At 40.6% G+C, this 13,693-nt stretch overlaps 1 protein-coding gene across 1 annotated transcript in view; it reads left to right on the top strand.

Moving 5' to 3' along the window:
* NT5E (5'-nucleotidase, ecto (CD73)) overlaps positions 1–11,152 on the top strand; it is a 16,278-nt gene extending 5,126 nt beyond the window's left edge. Inside the window, 7 exon segments of the mRNA XM_010018208.1 lie at positions 487–675; positions 4,773–4,970; positions 6,463–6,614; positions 7,042–7,150; positions 7,460–7,609; positions 9,194–9,394; positions 10,995–11,152. Coding sequence (XP_010016510.1) covers positions 487–675; positions 4,773–4,970; positions 6,463–6,614; positions 7,042–7,150; positions 7,460–7,609; positions 9,194–9,394; positions 10,995–11,152 — 1,157 coding nt within the window.
* The last annotated feature ends 2,541 nt before the right edge of the window (positions 11,153–13,693 follow it).

Raw genomic sequence — 13,693 nt, 5'->3', positions numbered from 1 at the left:
AGGGAAAGAGCAAGATGGGTGTGGAGTCAAAAGAGAGATTTAACTCAGGAGAAGATAGAAGATCTCAAAGCAATATAATTTGAGAAGGAAAAAAAGCTTTATAGTACAAGTGTTTATGCTCAAACACTGACATATTTAGTTTCCTTTCTCTAGTTAAATAACAAAAGCTGTTCAATTTTTGATCCCACAAGTGGTGTCACTGGTATTTTTTTTATGGAGTTACAACGTGTTTAGTATAGGCAAGTACATAGAGTTTAGTGAAGGAATGTTGTTCTAGTCTAAGCACAAAGGTGCTCCTGAGAGATCGGAGAACATCAGATCAGGAGCTTGGACCAACTAAGGGCATTTAAAAGCCACTGATACTCAAAGTGCCATTAATTGTACAGAATAGAACCTGATATAAACTACCTTTTTGTTTATTTAAGCTAGTACTGAATTAAAGTACTTTGTAAATATATTCATGCTTGTTCTTCTTTTTTTTTTAAGGGGATGATGTTATCTTTGAAGATGAAATTGAAGCATTGCAAGTACAAGTGAATAAACTTACTGCTCTGGGAGTGAACAAAATAATTGCACTAGGACATTCTGGTTTTACTGTGGACAAAAATATTGCCCAGAAAGTGAAAGGAGTGGATGTTGTAATTGGAGGACATACAAACACATTCCTTTATACAGGTATTTAACTTCTTACTAAAATGTTGCTTCTAAAACAAAGCTAAAACTGTTTCTCTTTAAAGTCGGAGAACTTTCACAAATACAGTTTATTGCTGCCTGTACTGGGACAGATGCATAGCTGGTACCTATCCATAACTTCCATGGAAGAAACTGATTTAAAACAGTCTGTAGGTAGGCAGTACCCTAACTCACTGGAAGGCTCCTTTAATGCTGTGGATGTTCAAGGTGACCTGTACAAAGCAGGACAGAGAGAGGTAGTAACATTAGTAAATTACTGCCAAACATACTGTTCCTGTTTCAAGTTCACACATACAAAGGAGTAAATAAGATGTTTACATTTAGACTTGTGTGTGATAACAAAAAATTGAATCATGTAGAATCTGATTCATAGGTCTCCATTAGCCCTGACATTAAAAAACTTTTCCCAAGTTTTCTCTGTCTTTTTCATTCCTTCTTTTAATCTCTGATTTTATTCTTCATTTCTGTAGAGGTAGACATCATTCCAGAGATGAACACTGATCTGATTTCTTCCACAGCAATGCTACTTTAGGGCAAAACCTGCTATCAGCAGCTCCTACAGTGCTGCTGCCTTTCCTGACCCAGTGTGTAAGGATACAAGTAAAAGAAAGGCTGAATTACTTTAAACCATCAAAGATAGCTCATTAAATTTAGCAGAAACTTCATTAACTGGTTGAGACTATAACAGGAGCTTTCTGTAATTTTCCGTGAAATTTCCCTTGTGCTCTAGTCACAGGGATAGCACCGTGTACCCTAGGGATTTAAACACTTAAAGGTTTTGCACTGTCCACTTCATCTTCTTTCTACTCATCTCCTCTCACTTTCTCATGCTTTTTTTGTCTCATTTGGGCTCTAACGTTTTACTGTCCCACTTGTTAAAGAGAAGCAATTGCATGCTACAGATGCACATTAAACAGTTTGGAATATCTCTTGAATTTGGCCTCAAGGAATAACTGATTACTAAGCTGGAGCCACAGAGCATTTACACACCTACCTACAAGTTAGAGGCTGCAAACACTTAGCATAGGGGTGCAGCAGAGAAGTGGCCAAACTGGAGCAGACAACAGGACCACAGGACCGTCCATCCCAATGTCTTGTCTCCAAGAGTGACTGAGAGGGAATGGTGAGGGAAGAGTGGACAAGCCTGCGGAGATGCTGCATTCAAGTCTGCGCCCATCAAAGGGGGCAAAATGTCTTAAGTCAAAATGGCTTATTGGACATGGTCCAAAGAGATGCCACTGTTTGCAACTGGGAATTGTGATCCGAAGTGCTCTGGGAGTTGAGGTACTGAGTTCATGTCCTGTCTATATCTGTAGGAGTTCACATGCCCATCTTTTGTCATCCCAGAGAGTACCACTGTCCAACTAGACTAGGTCAAGCTGTTCCACCTTTCCCCATTTGAAACTGTACAAAATTTGCAAAGCCAGAGAGAGCATACAGGGTGGGAGTCTCCAGCCTTCAGGTTGAAGACGTGAGCTGGGAGTGGGTTCTGATCCTTTCTCCAAGGGCTGCTCTGTTTTGATAAATTAAGTCTATCTTACTTTTTTATTAGCACCGGAGAGATGAGAAAAATAAAAAATAGGAAATATCTGGGGCAGATGCACCAAATAATATGTATCCACTTACTCAACATATGTTTGCTGACAGAATGTGGTCTGAGTCTGTAACTTTTATTCTAAGTGCTGAGAAGCACTTGCTAGTCCATCCAGGAGCACCACGAGCGTATTTGTGAACCATTCCCTTCTAAGTCAAAGCCGTCAGTCAACAGTCACAAGGAAACAGCCACATGACTGGAGGTGATTTGGCTGCACAGTAAACATCTAAATTGTTGTGTGTGTCTATGTGTACATTAAGCCTATAAGCTCTCATTTTAATCAAGAGATGGTAGATCAATAACTGGCAGGAGAATTTGGGAGAATGTTTCGGCTCAGTCTAAGTGGAGACAAACCAGCTGGCCAGCTGAATCTCTGGCTGTCATGGGAGTTGAGAAACAAACTGCCCATGGCAGGCACCTCCATAGAGATACCTTAGTGTAAGAGCCTAATCTTGGACTAGTCCAACCTGTCTGTCTCTGAGACATTTGTAAATCTCTGGTTTAACCACAGATTATGTGACAAATGTTGTCTTGACATTTCCAGGTGTGCTTTGGGTGTGTAGAACTGATTCAAACAGTAACAGTAGTTTTAGGTTGCAGCATTTTAATTTCTGTTTTTCATCAGAAAGGATGTTCTGAGAACACAGTGCGTTGGCTAAAACAGGGTAAGAAAACAGGAAAATGTTACAGGTTCTTCAGTTACCTCGTATGAATTTGTGCATTTGTAATGAAACAGCGTCTCACACTTTGACTGAGATGTGTGTGTGGGTTCTAGTGCTGTTTTTTCTGGGGATAAGTTGCGCTGAAAAGTCTTTTCATTTCAGAAGGAACACATCTGCTCTTATAATAGAATAATGTCATGGTAATAATTAATCCTTCAAGAAAGTATCAGTATGAGAAAGTATTTCTTCAGGAAGCAAGAAATGAATAAGCATGTAACCATGCACAGCTGATGTGAACTAAAATGATGACCAGAAAGCATAAATTTCTCTTGCTAATGCTCTGTTCATTTGAGGGCTACACAAGGGCAAGAGATCAAAACCGATTCCTTTTTCAGTTCCAAAAAACCCAAAGCCACTTTGCATGGATAAATCCTGCAAGGTTTTCATTAGCTACAGGATTTCTTAAATTTTTCCCAAAATAAATATCAAATAGTGAGGAGGCACCACCAAGAAACCAGCTGTGTTGGCCTAGGGAAAAGTAGAAAAACTAGCTGTCTGGTAAATTTGGTTCAGCTTGTATTGTATTACAGCTTTTCTCCCTGGAGAAGAGGAGGGACTAGAGATAAATATGAATTGGAGTTCTAGGAGGAACGTTTGTCATGCTGCTTATCCCAGGTTTTCATGTTGTGTAAACAACTGTAAATGGAAGGAAACCACTTGTTCAGTGAGCAGTGGAAGTGAAGAGCCTGCTTTCCTCCAGATCCATGCCTGCTCCCCCATGCCCCTGCCGTGCGGGCACCCCAGCTCTCACTGACACAGGGATGAGAAGTGCCGCTGGCTGTGGGACAAGAGGAGCAGCAGGCTTTGAGGTGGCTCTGCAGCAGGGCCATGCAACACACGATGCCTCTGAGAGCTGCCTGACCTTCGTCTTTGCTGACAGTGGGGTAGAAATACTGAGGGAGTAACAGTGGGGAGTGATACTACTCAGATAATAATGTCAAGGAGACAGGGAGAAGGCTGGTACCCTGGAGATAAGAGCTGTGCTGTATAGTTTTCTTTGCTGCTTTCCTCCCCTGTATGGTTTCTAAATCCTGTGGTAGCCTATGCAGATTGAGCCGAGATCTCTTTCTCTCTAAATGCCTTTAATCTATCTGTTTCCAAGCCCTATCTCATCACCCTTCAACCTTTCCAGGTTGGTAAGAGTTTTATATCTATGACCACATAACTCTAATGCTAGTGAAGTTTGCTTTTGCAGGGAGTTTGCAGCCTGCCTGAAATCTTGGAAGCTACGTGGGGCATAGTGAAAAGAAAAAATGCATAAAGTCATGGAGCTGCTTGTATGAGATCTGAATGTATATTATCCATAGTTCAGACATCGTTATATCAAAAAGTCCCGTGTATGTTTTTATAACATTCTCGTTTTCTATCTGATGCAGAATAATGTTGTGTGAAGGCTGAACAATAAATTTCTCAGCCAGAGAACACATGCATTACCGAGATACTTATATTGCAGTAACTGGAATGAAAAGTTCCTTTGTTGCTGTTGTGACATGATGTCATGGAGAAGTGTGCTGTCACAACTTAAAAAACACTGTGGCAGTTTTTAGAGCTCCTGTCCCGAAAACAACATTGTCTGTTATGAAATAACATAACTGAATGTTATGTTACTGAATGCGTGTTTGTCGTCCAATACATTTATTGCTGTTTCTCCTCAGTGTCCTATTTGGGGTTTTTAAGGCCGAGAAACGTTTGAAATGTCATTGTAATAATGCCTGGAAGGTCACATGAGCTGAAGACCTGCTTTATATGCTCGCTTTGTGCAGGCACCCCACCCTCTACTGAACAGCCAGCTGGCCCGTACCCATTCATGGTTGACTCAGATGATGGGAGGAAGGTGCCAGTGGTGCAAGCTTATGCTTATGGAAAATATCTTGGTTACTTAAATGTTACATTTGACAAGAAAGGAAATGTAGTTGAAGCAGTTGGAAACCCCATTCTGCTGGACAACAGTGTGCCTGAAGGTATGTGGAACAGACATCTGAATTTGCCTGCAGCACTCTACTGCAGTTCCAAGCGTTACTATGTTAAATACACAGGGTAGTACCGAAGAAGAATCCAGCTTTCTTCCTGAGCTTGCTGTTCTCTTCTGCACAGGGTTCAGGCTGTTACAGTTGCGCCCATTTGCCTGTGTTTCTTTTTCCGGCCTTTGAATATGCACGAATTCAGTGTATGTTTTTGTCTGTTTAAAATGACTGATAGTCCTGTTGTAGGAGCTCAGATGATACACCATCATCTGACCGTTTAGCAGAGCCCGTTTTAGCTAGCCCTGTAATTACGATTTAAAAGATTCTGAGGACTAATTTACACTGTTTTGCCAGAGGCTGGGTTCTCTGGAACAGAGTTTAGGGCAATGCAGGAAATTGGAATGTTCCAGAAAAAACCCCTCTGGCAATATGCAAATAAAATACATGAACCCACAACTTCTTTTTTTCACCAGTGAGTGTGTTCGCTGTTTCAGCTCTGAAAGACGTAAAGAACTGGGAGGAGGAGAACCTGTTCCTTTCTGTTCATAACTGTCCGAGCTCTCTTATCTTCTTTTTGTTGGCTCTGTAATTAGGGCTCGTTCTCTAGTCTTTATTTGTTGTCCAGCATTTGCTGTATGAAGCTTTTTTCTAGGTATGAACCTAGAAAGTATTTTTTTCAGACTTTCTAGGTTCTACCAGAGTATTTATGAAATAAATAATTTATAAATTACTTGTTCACAGATATTGACTATGTTGTTCTCAGTGATCTGTTAATGTAATGAGGTGATATAAAGAGACTTTACATTCTGTCTGTGATGGCAGCAAAACTAGAAATTCAGATACGTGGGTGCTCTTGTTTCATAAATGTTGCTGTTGCTGATAGGTGGCAAATTGCTTAAAACTAACAGCTGATACAAAGCAGTTGTGACATTATCTGTATATACAAGTATCTTTGTACGTGGTGTTTTTTTCTGAAAGAATTAGAATTGCATCTGGCAGACAGATGTGCATAGGGAATTAATTTCTGCAGAGTTTATTCACTGACATTGATATTTGAGCTAGTATTCCTTTTAACACTACATTAAAGGGGAGGAAGCTATAAATAGGAAGGAAGAAAAAAGAGATAGGATGTCAAATATAGACCAAGCTCACTGGTATATTAAAAATTCTCTCACCTGTCAAGGTAGGTGCTACAAAACCTGTCAATCAGAGCTCAGAACAGGACTGGGCAAAAAATACTTCTAAGTGTTGGGACATAACCTTGCTGTGGCACAGGAATAGCTTGTTTACTTGGTTGTCTCGTCCTGCCTACTCCCTTTCTAAGCTTTGAAGTGAGTGTAGATGTCATGTTGCTTGAAGAGCCTTTAGGGAGAGAGTGACATTTCAGAATCATGAAGAACAGGGTCTTTTCTAAGCTTTGTATTCACTGAAATGTCACTAATACGAGATACGTGCGATGCTTATTTTGCACTTTTATACTACTTTGTAGATGAGCACATTAAAGAAGAAGTGGAAAAATGGAGGAAAAGCCTGGGGAATTATTCTACAGAGATTGGAAAAACTAGTGTTTACCTGAATGGTACAAGCCAAGCATGCCGTTTCCAGGAGTGTAACATGGGCAATTTGCTCTGTGATGCTGCGGTAAGACACTGCCACTACAGGCAGCAGTGACATCTAAGTGGTACCCCAGAGCTATCAAATGAAATGCTCCAAACTGTCAGCACACGGGCTCCGCTGCTTTCCAACACTGTGACACCTAGTGCCTCCCTAGAAAGATCTGGTAGAAGCAAGTCTGTAATGAATCTTGCTGAATAGAGTAAGGAGCAATTTATTCTTTGCGTATATCCTCATATAGAGAGCAGCTCACAGTTGACTCTGAGGCTGCAGTTTTAAAAGACATGGTAGTCTGAGCTAATAAATAAGGATTTTATACTGGGGCCGAAGGTAATATCAAAGAAGATATAAAACCTTTCTGTCTCTTTTCAGTCTCAGATTGTATTGGCTGTAAATTTCCAGAGCCTAGAATAAGTGAAGATGAAAAATCAGTTTAAACATTTTCCTTTGGTAGCTTTATGAGAATGTTGGACGTCCAGATAAAAAGTCATGGAACCATGTTTCAATGTGCATCCTGAATGGAGGTGGGATACGGTCACCCATTGATGAACAGAGCACTAACGGTATGTAAAATGACAAGCTGAATGACAGCTTTATCAAGAAGGAAGCATTGAAGCATATTGAATAGCAATACATGCAGTTGCATCAAACTCAGATTTATTAGTCTTGATGCTTGCTGGATGATAAAGACATAGGTTCTTTGACTGGGACAATGTATGTGATTCTTGCCTCTGCTGGCCCTCATTTTCCTAAATTGTGTTTACCACATTTCTTGTCAAAAACGTACTGTTAAATAACCTAAAATAATTTTGCAAATTTAACCACAAAAAAAAACCCAAGAAAGAATTCAATATTAAGTCTCATTCCCCCAGGTAGCATTACTGTGGGAGATTTGCTCTCTGTTCTGCCATTTGGAGGTCGTTTTGATTTGGTGAGGGTAAAAGGCTCCACTTTGAAAGAAGCTTTTGAGCACAGTGTGCGCAGATATGGAAAAGGAAGTGGAGAGCTGCTGCAGGTTGGAGGTACGTTTTCTTCCTTCCTCTTCTCAGTTTTCTAGACCCTTCTATTGGCCTTGTTTGTATTATGCCTCTCTAAGAGTGGAAATAGAGGTGGCCACACGTCAGCCCTGCGCCTCACGCGTGCCAGCTGTCTAACACTGCTTCTCCTGTGTATGTTTAATGGAGCCACTGCAGCACATGGGCCATCACTGTTCCCATCAGCAGAGACAGGATTCCTGGTTGGTTCAGTAACCCATAATGGAGCAGTTTAATGCTTCAGTTGACTCCAGGAAGATAAATAATTGAGTATAGCTGTAAAACACTAATAGCTACAACAAACTCTGGGTTTCAGTTCACTGGCAGCCTACCTGAAACCTCAGACTAGATGTCTCTGCCAGCTTTTGCCAACTGTGTTTACCAAAATCATTTTGTGCCATTGTCTAATGATCGCTGACAGTTTTAGTTAGTCCAACTGGGCTATGGAATTGCTGCAGTGACTTTCTGAATATTTCAGGGATGAACAGTTAATATTAAAACCGTGCATTTCTTGAGTTGCAGCTCACCATATATTTATCCACATGTATAGTAGGCTACAGTCATGCTGGTCTCTCTGTGACGCAGTGCAGATTTTACTCTTTATTTAATAGAAAAGCTAAAAACAAGGGCGGGGCTGATGGATTTCCCCACCCCTCATCCCCTCCCCGTGGGCCTCTCCCCTCAAATAGCCTGATGATGGGGGTGCTACCCCCCATGTGATCTACAACCCCCACATACCAAGGACACAACCCATGTCTCTCACCAGTAAGTTGCCATGTTCTTAGGTGCCACTAAGGTAAAGCAGCCTCAGCCCCTCTGCTTGCTGCCTTCTCACAGAAGATAGCTAGTAGCTCTGGAAAGGGTTCAGGACAGAAGATCCAGAGCAGGAAGAGAGCAAGGGTTGGAAGAGCCACTGTGCTTTATAAGCTGTAGTGGCTTCCTGATCAGGAAATTCTTGGCAGTGCTGTTGTGGGGGCCACACTCTCCCCGGACTTTGACTGAGGAAGGCTCATAGCTAGAAACATTACTGCTCCTACAGCGAGTAGAAACCACAACTTTCAGTCCTGGCCTGGCTTTCTTTTTTCAGGACACTACCTATTATCCATAATACCTACTGAATTTGGGTGGCTGGCTTTAAAAGAAGTCATTTCAGCCAACAAGCCAGGGCAATGAGAAAGCATATGACTGCAGAAATAAGGGAAGGTATTTTTATATCATAGTACCCTAGGTATTTTTATATTGCAGTATCCTAATCTCATGACTTTTCCTTCTGTAGAGTATTGACAAAAACAGACAATAAGTTAAGTAACTGAGGTAGGACAGTGCTTTGGCAGTTCTCTAACGTTGTGAGTTTCCTTGCATAAAAGTTGAGTAAGGAAAAAAAGTTGTGCAAGGAAAATAGGGCATGGACTGGTATAATTCAGAATGACACAACCTCTCAGGCTAATGTTAACCTCTCAGTTGATGTAAAGAATCAGGTGAAGATGATGGAGGATGATGCTTCTAGCCCTGGATGTTCAGTAGGCGCTGCATAAAGTGGCATTCCACCGTGTATTTTTGTAATTTTTGTAGGCATCCACGTGGTCTATGATCTCTCCAGAGCCCCAGGAAGCAGAGTTGTTAGTTTAGAAGTGCTATGCACAGCCTGCCGCGTCCCAGCCTATGTCCCGCTCCAGATGGACCAAATATACAACGTGACTCTTCCATCCTATATGTTATTTGGAGGAGATGGCTATCATATGCTGAAAGACAAAAATCTGGGATACAGTAAAGGTAAGAATGAGAACCAACAGGGCAGCAGATAAACAATTCCCAAACGTTAAAAGATCTTTCTATAGTACAAGTCTCAGACTTTTCGCATTTACTGGATAGATTAAATTTTCTTCTGGCCTGCTTGTTTGGTTTTAGCCAGCAACTATGTTCTTTTTTCAGTTACATCAGAAAAGGTTCAAAGAGAAACTGAGCCGCGTCAATTCAGCACTGCTTAGAGAGCAGTTCTTGAGATCAGGATAAGCCAGAAAAGGAGTAAAAAATACACTACACAGAGTACATATTACACGTACTGCCTTGCACATGTACTCATTACAAAAAGCATCGAAAAGGAAGATGCTATTTTCTTTAGCCTTTAAATTTCCACTTTCTAGAAGTATTCCGAAGCCAGAATGATCACCTCTGTTACTGAAGGACACACAGCTCCAGCGAGGGGACAGATGCTGAGCTGCTCTGCGGGAGTTAGCCTGCCCCTCCGAAAGCAGCGGGACTCTGGCAACAAGACACCCCGCTAGAGACCTAAAAAGGAAGTGTTTTTCAGTGCTGTCTGAAGATCCCCTGAAGCTGCATGCAGACCGCTAGAAACTCAGCGTTCTTCCAACGGACACGAACATCTTTTCAGACAAAGGGAAACTCCAAAAACATTTTGAGATGAAAATTCACTCTTTATTTCTGAAAGCACAAAAAGGAGGTAGTGCTGTGGTTAAAGGGGAAAAAAGTATCTTCTAGGAGCACATCTATATTTTGCCAAACTTTATTTTAGTATGTTCTGCTTCTGGATGATAAAAGCATGCTTTTACCAAAAAAAAAATCCATTTGGGCCTACATTACAGAATGCTCTCTTTTTGGTTCTACAGGGTGTTTCAATTCAAAATTGATTCTCAGAGGTAGGACTGGTGTTAAATTCAACCTCTACAGCTTGTAAATTTGGGGAGGCTGTCACTCCCGCTCATTATCTGTGCACATGGAAATAAATTCACATACAGAGAAATCATTAGGAATAATGCAAGGGAACAACTTGAAAAGTTCTGGTAAAGTCTTCTAGAATAGCAGAGGGGCAGAACTATAATATTTTCTAAGGTGAAGGGTTTGCACTTTAGGATTGTAAGAGCTTGGACCAGGAGTGGAGCCAAACTGTAATACTTAAGCCAAGGGAGTTGGGGTTGTTCAGCCTGGGGAGACCTTGTAATAGGCTTCCAGTACCTGAAAGGGGCCTACAGGAAAGCTGGAGAGGGACTTCTTACAAGGGTGTGCAGTGACAGGACAAGGGGGAATGGCTTTAAGCTCCAAGAGGGGAGATTTAGATTAGATATTTGTGAGAAGTTCTTCCCCGTGAGGGTGCTGAGGCACTGGCGCAGGTTGCCCAGAGAAGCTGTGGCTGCCCCATCCCTGGCAGTGTTCAAGGCCAGGTTGGACACAGGGGCTTGGAACAACCTGCTCTAGTGGAAGGTGTCCCTGCCCATGGCAGGGGGTTGGAATTAGATGAGCTTTAACATCCCTTCCAACCCAAACCATTCTGCGATTCTATGTATTTCAGATAGGTTCTTAAATTTTGGTTAAGAGCCAGGCTGCTGCAGATAACACATTTCTTTTGTCTGTTTAGGTGAACCCGATATTGAAGTTGTTTCCCGTTACCTCCAGAGAATGAAGAGAGTTTACCCAGCAGTTGAAGGTCGAATAAAGTTTTCTTCTGGAAGTCTTACTGAAGCAAGCCTTACCCTGATTTTTGTATTGTTCACTCTAACATTCTTGCATACTTGATTTTTGCTCGCTGTTTCCATTTAGAGGGAGGAAGGCAGGCAGAGAGATGATGCCAACGAAGGGAAAAGAGAACTCTTCCCTTTTCTTAAACCTTAAAGTGAATGTGTGTTTAGGTTCTGCTTGTCAACAGTAAACAGCATGAGCCATTGTCTTTAATCTGGTAGAGGCATTGAAGCACATGGTGCAGAATGAGAGGGCAGAATTCGTAACTTCTCTTAGTTTGAATCTGCAGGTACCTGCAATTCAATTTGAGGTTTCAAGAAGCAAAGTTCCAGGGAATACTCATGCTCCATTGTAAAACCCCTGACATCCCAAAATGGGATGTTTTTAACTTGTCATTCTTTTAGCTATTTTAGACAATGAGTTAAGAATCTGATTCCAGTAATGTAAACAAGCTTTTAGACATGGACTTATTATATGTACCTTTCTTTGATCTCCACTCAGGGTTAAAGCTCTCAGTCTGATAATTCTATTTTGCTTCCAGTCATATGCCTTGTAGAGCTGGATTAAACTCAGTGTCATTAAAAGCATGAGGTCCATTTTCCTTTTGAAGATGGAGCATCTCACTTATGTTTTCCATTAATAAATAATGCAATGAAAGCTTAATTTTATTTTCATCAATTTAAACAAACTGAGTATATATACTTCACTGTATAATATGACCAGTTTGGAGACTGTATCTAAGTGAGAACGCCATCTATGATTATGGTGCATATATATATGAAAAAGTTTACACTTCTTCTAAAGACAAAAGCCCAGGACTCTTGCCCATTACTCTGTATCAGCAGCATTCAGAAAGAATGTCAGATATGTGTATTGACTCCTTTGGAAGTAGCCCAGTATCAAGGCTTTTTACAGCAGAGCCTGGCTTTATGACAATTGTGATCATAATTTAAAGCCTGTCTCATCATCTATGGCAAGGCTGTGTTTGAGAAACACACAGTTCTAAGAGATGGGCTAATGAGTAATGGAGCTTTGAGCAACCTGGTCTAGTGGAAGGTGTCCCTGCCCATGGCAGGGGGGTTGGAAGTGGATGGTCTCTGGGGTCCCTTCCAACCCAAAAACCAGTCTGTGATTCTGTAAGTATAAAGTCAGAAATCAGATTAAATGCTAAGTGACATTTCTGGCACTTTATCAAGAAGTGATTGCTTATAAGAGAGAGCAAACAATGATTATTTTTGTAAGATCATTCACACTGGAATTCTGACATCACATTTCCTTGTTGTTTATTGCCAAATTAAACTGATTGAGTGTTTTGAATAGACCTGCTGTGTTCTTCCGTAAAGTGCACTACGCTTTTTCAGATTTAGCTACTCACTTCTTAAATTCACTGCACCTATGGACTTCCAGGAGAAGGTGCACCAAGATGAACATTCAGTGTGTATACATTTCAAGACCTCATTAGTTTCCACATAAATTCAAGGGTTGTGCATGAAAAGATCTGAACTACACAGCTGCGTTAGGTAAGTTGTTAGAACAGGGAGACAAACAACAGCTGACCTTGACACACTACTTGTTATAACATGGCATTGATGATTTGTCAATACCAGCCTCTGAAGTTACTAATTTACAGAATGGTCTTCCCCAAATCAACATAAAGCCAGTAACAGGGAGTGCACTTACGGACAAAGGCGTACCCATATGCCCGTTTTTAAAGAGTTATAACAACTCCTTTGGCATACCCAGAGAGAAAGAACATTTTTACCTCCTTTTGACAAACAGAAGGAAAAAGTAAGCAATAGTAATACAAAGAGCTAACGCAAACTGTACTGACAACACCAGTACTGCATAAGAGTTTGTAAAAAGGGAGAAAATGGGCATTGTCTGAAAAGAAAAACTGTGGAATGCCTATTGAAGTATCTCTGTATTGTTTTGTGAGCAAAACTTCTTAACTGCCCACACATGAAAGTCCTTTTCAGACTTTCTTTTATAACGACTTGGCCAACAAATTAAGATTTTCCACACACTTTTATACTAATACATGTTCAGAAAATGGTAGGAACAGACTCACATCCTCTCTTCTAAGCCTGTCAAGAGGATGTCAGAAAAAAACCCAACAAATCCAGATAAGAAATTGCAGAAAAATAAAGGCTAAGGTAAAAGTCATCTCCACTTTTCACACCCATTATTACTTTTAAGAATGCTTTAGATTTGAAGTTCAGGTATTAAACTAAATTACACACATGATTTTCTATGCTCACAGAAAGCATGAAAGCCAAAGATAGTTCTGAGATGATTTATATGCAGTAGATTCAATCAGGTAATTTTGTTTAAAAGAAAAAATAAGATTTGTTAAGACAGTTAAAAATAAGTTTTTGAGAGCATCCTACAACTTATTCCAAACAATTTTTTCTACATATCCTTGAAGGAAAACAATAGCAATTGCTCTTTTAGCAAAGTATACGTTGGCTGATATCCCAGCTGTCTTATTTTATGTCATCCTGTAATTTCACATGAAGAGATTTTGAAGAAATGAATTTGACTTTTACTGGTAACAGCTAAACCAAGTTTTAAATTAAAAGTACAGATATAGTATTTACG

The sequence above is a fragment of the Nestor notabilis genome, unplaced genomic scaffold (genome assembly GCF_000696875.1).
Source record: "Nestor notabilis isolate BGI_N333 unplaced genomic scaffold, ASM69687v1 scaffold15527, whole genome shotgun sequence".
Lineage (NCBI taxonomy): Eukaryota > Metazoa > Chordata > Aves > Psittaciformes > Psittacidae > Nestor > Nestor notabilis.
This window is presented reverse-complemented; position numbering and strand designations above follow the sequence as displayed.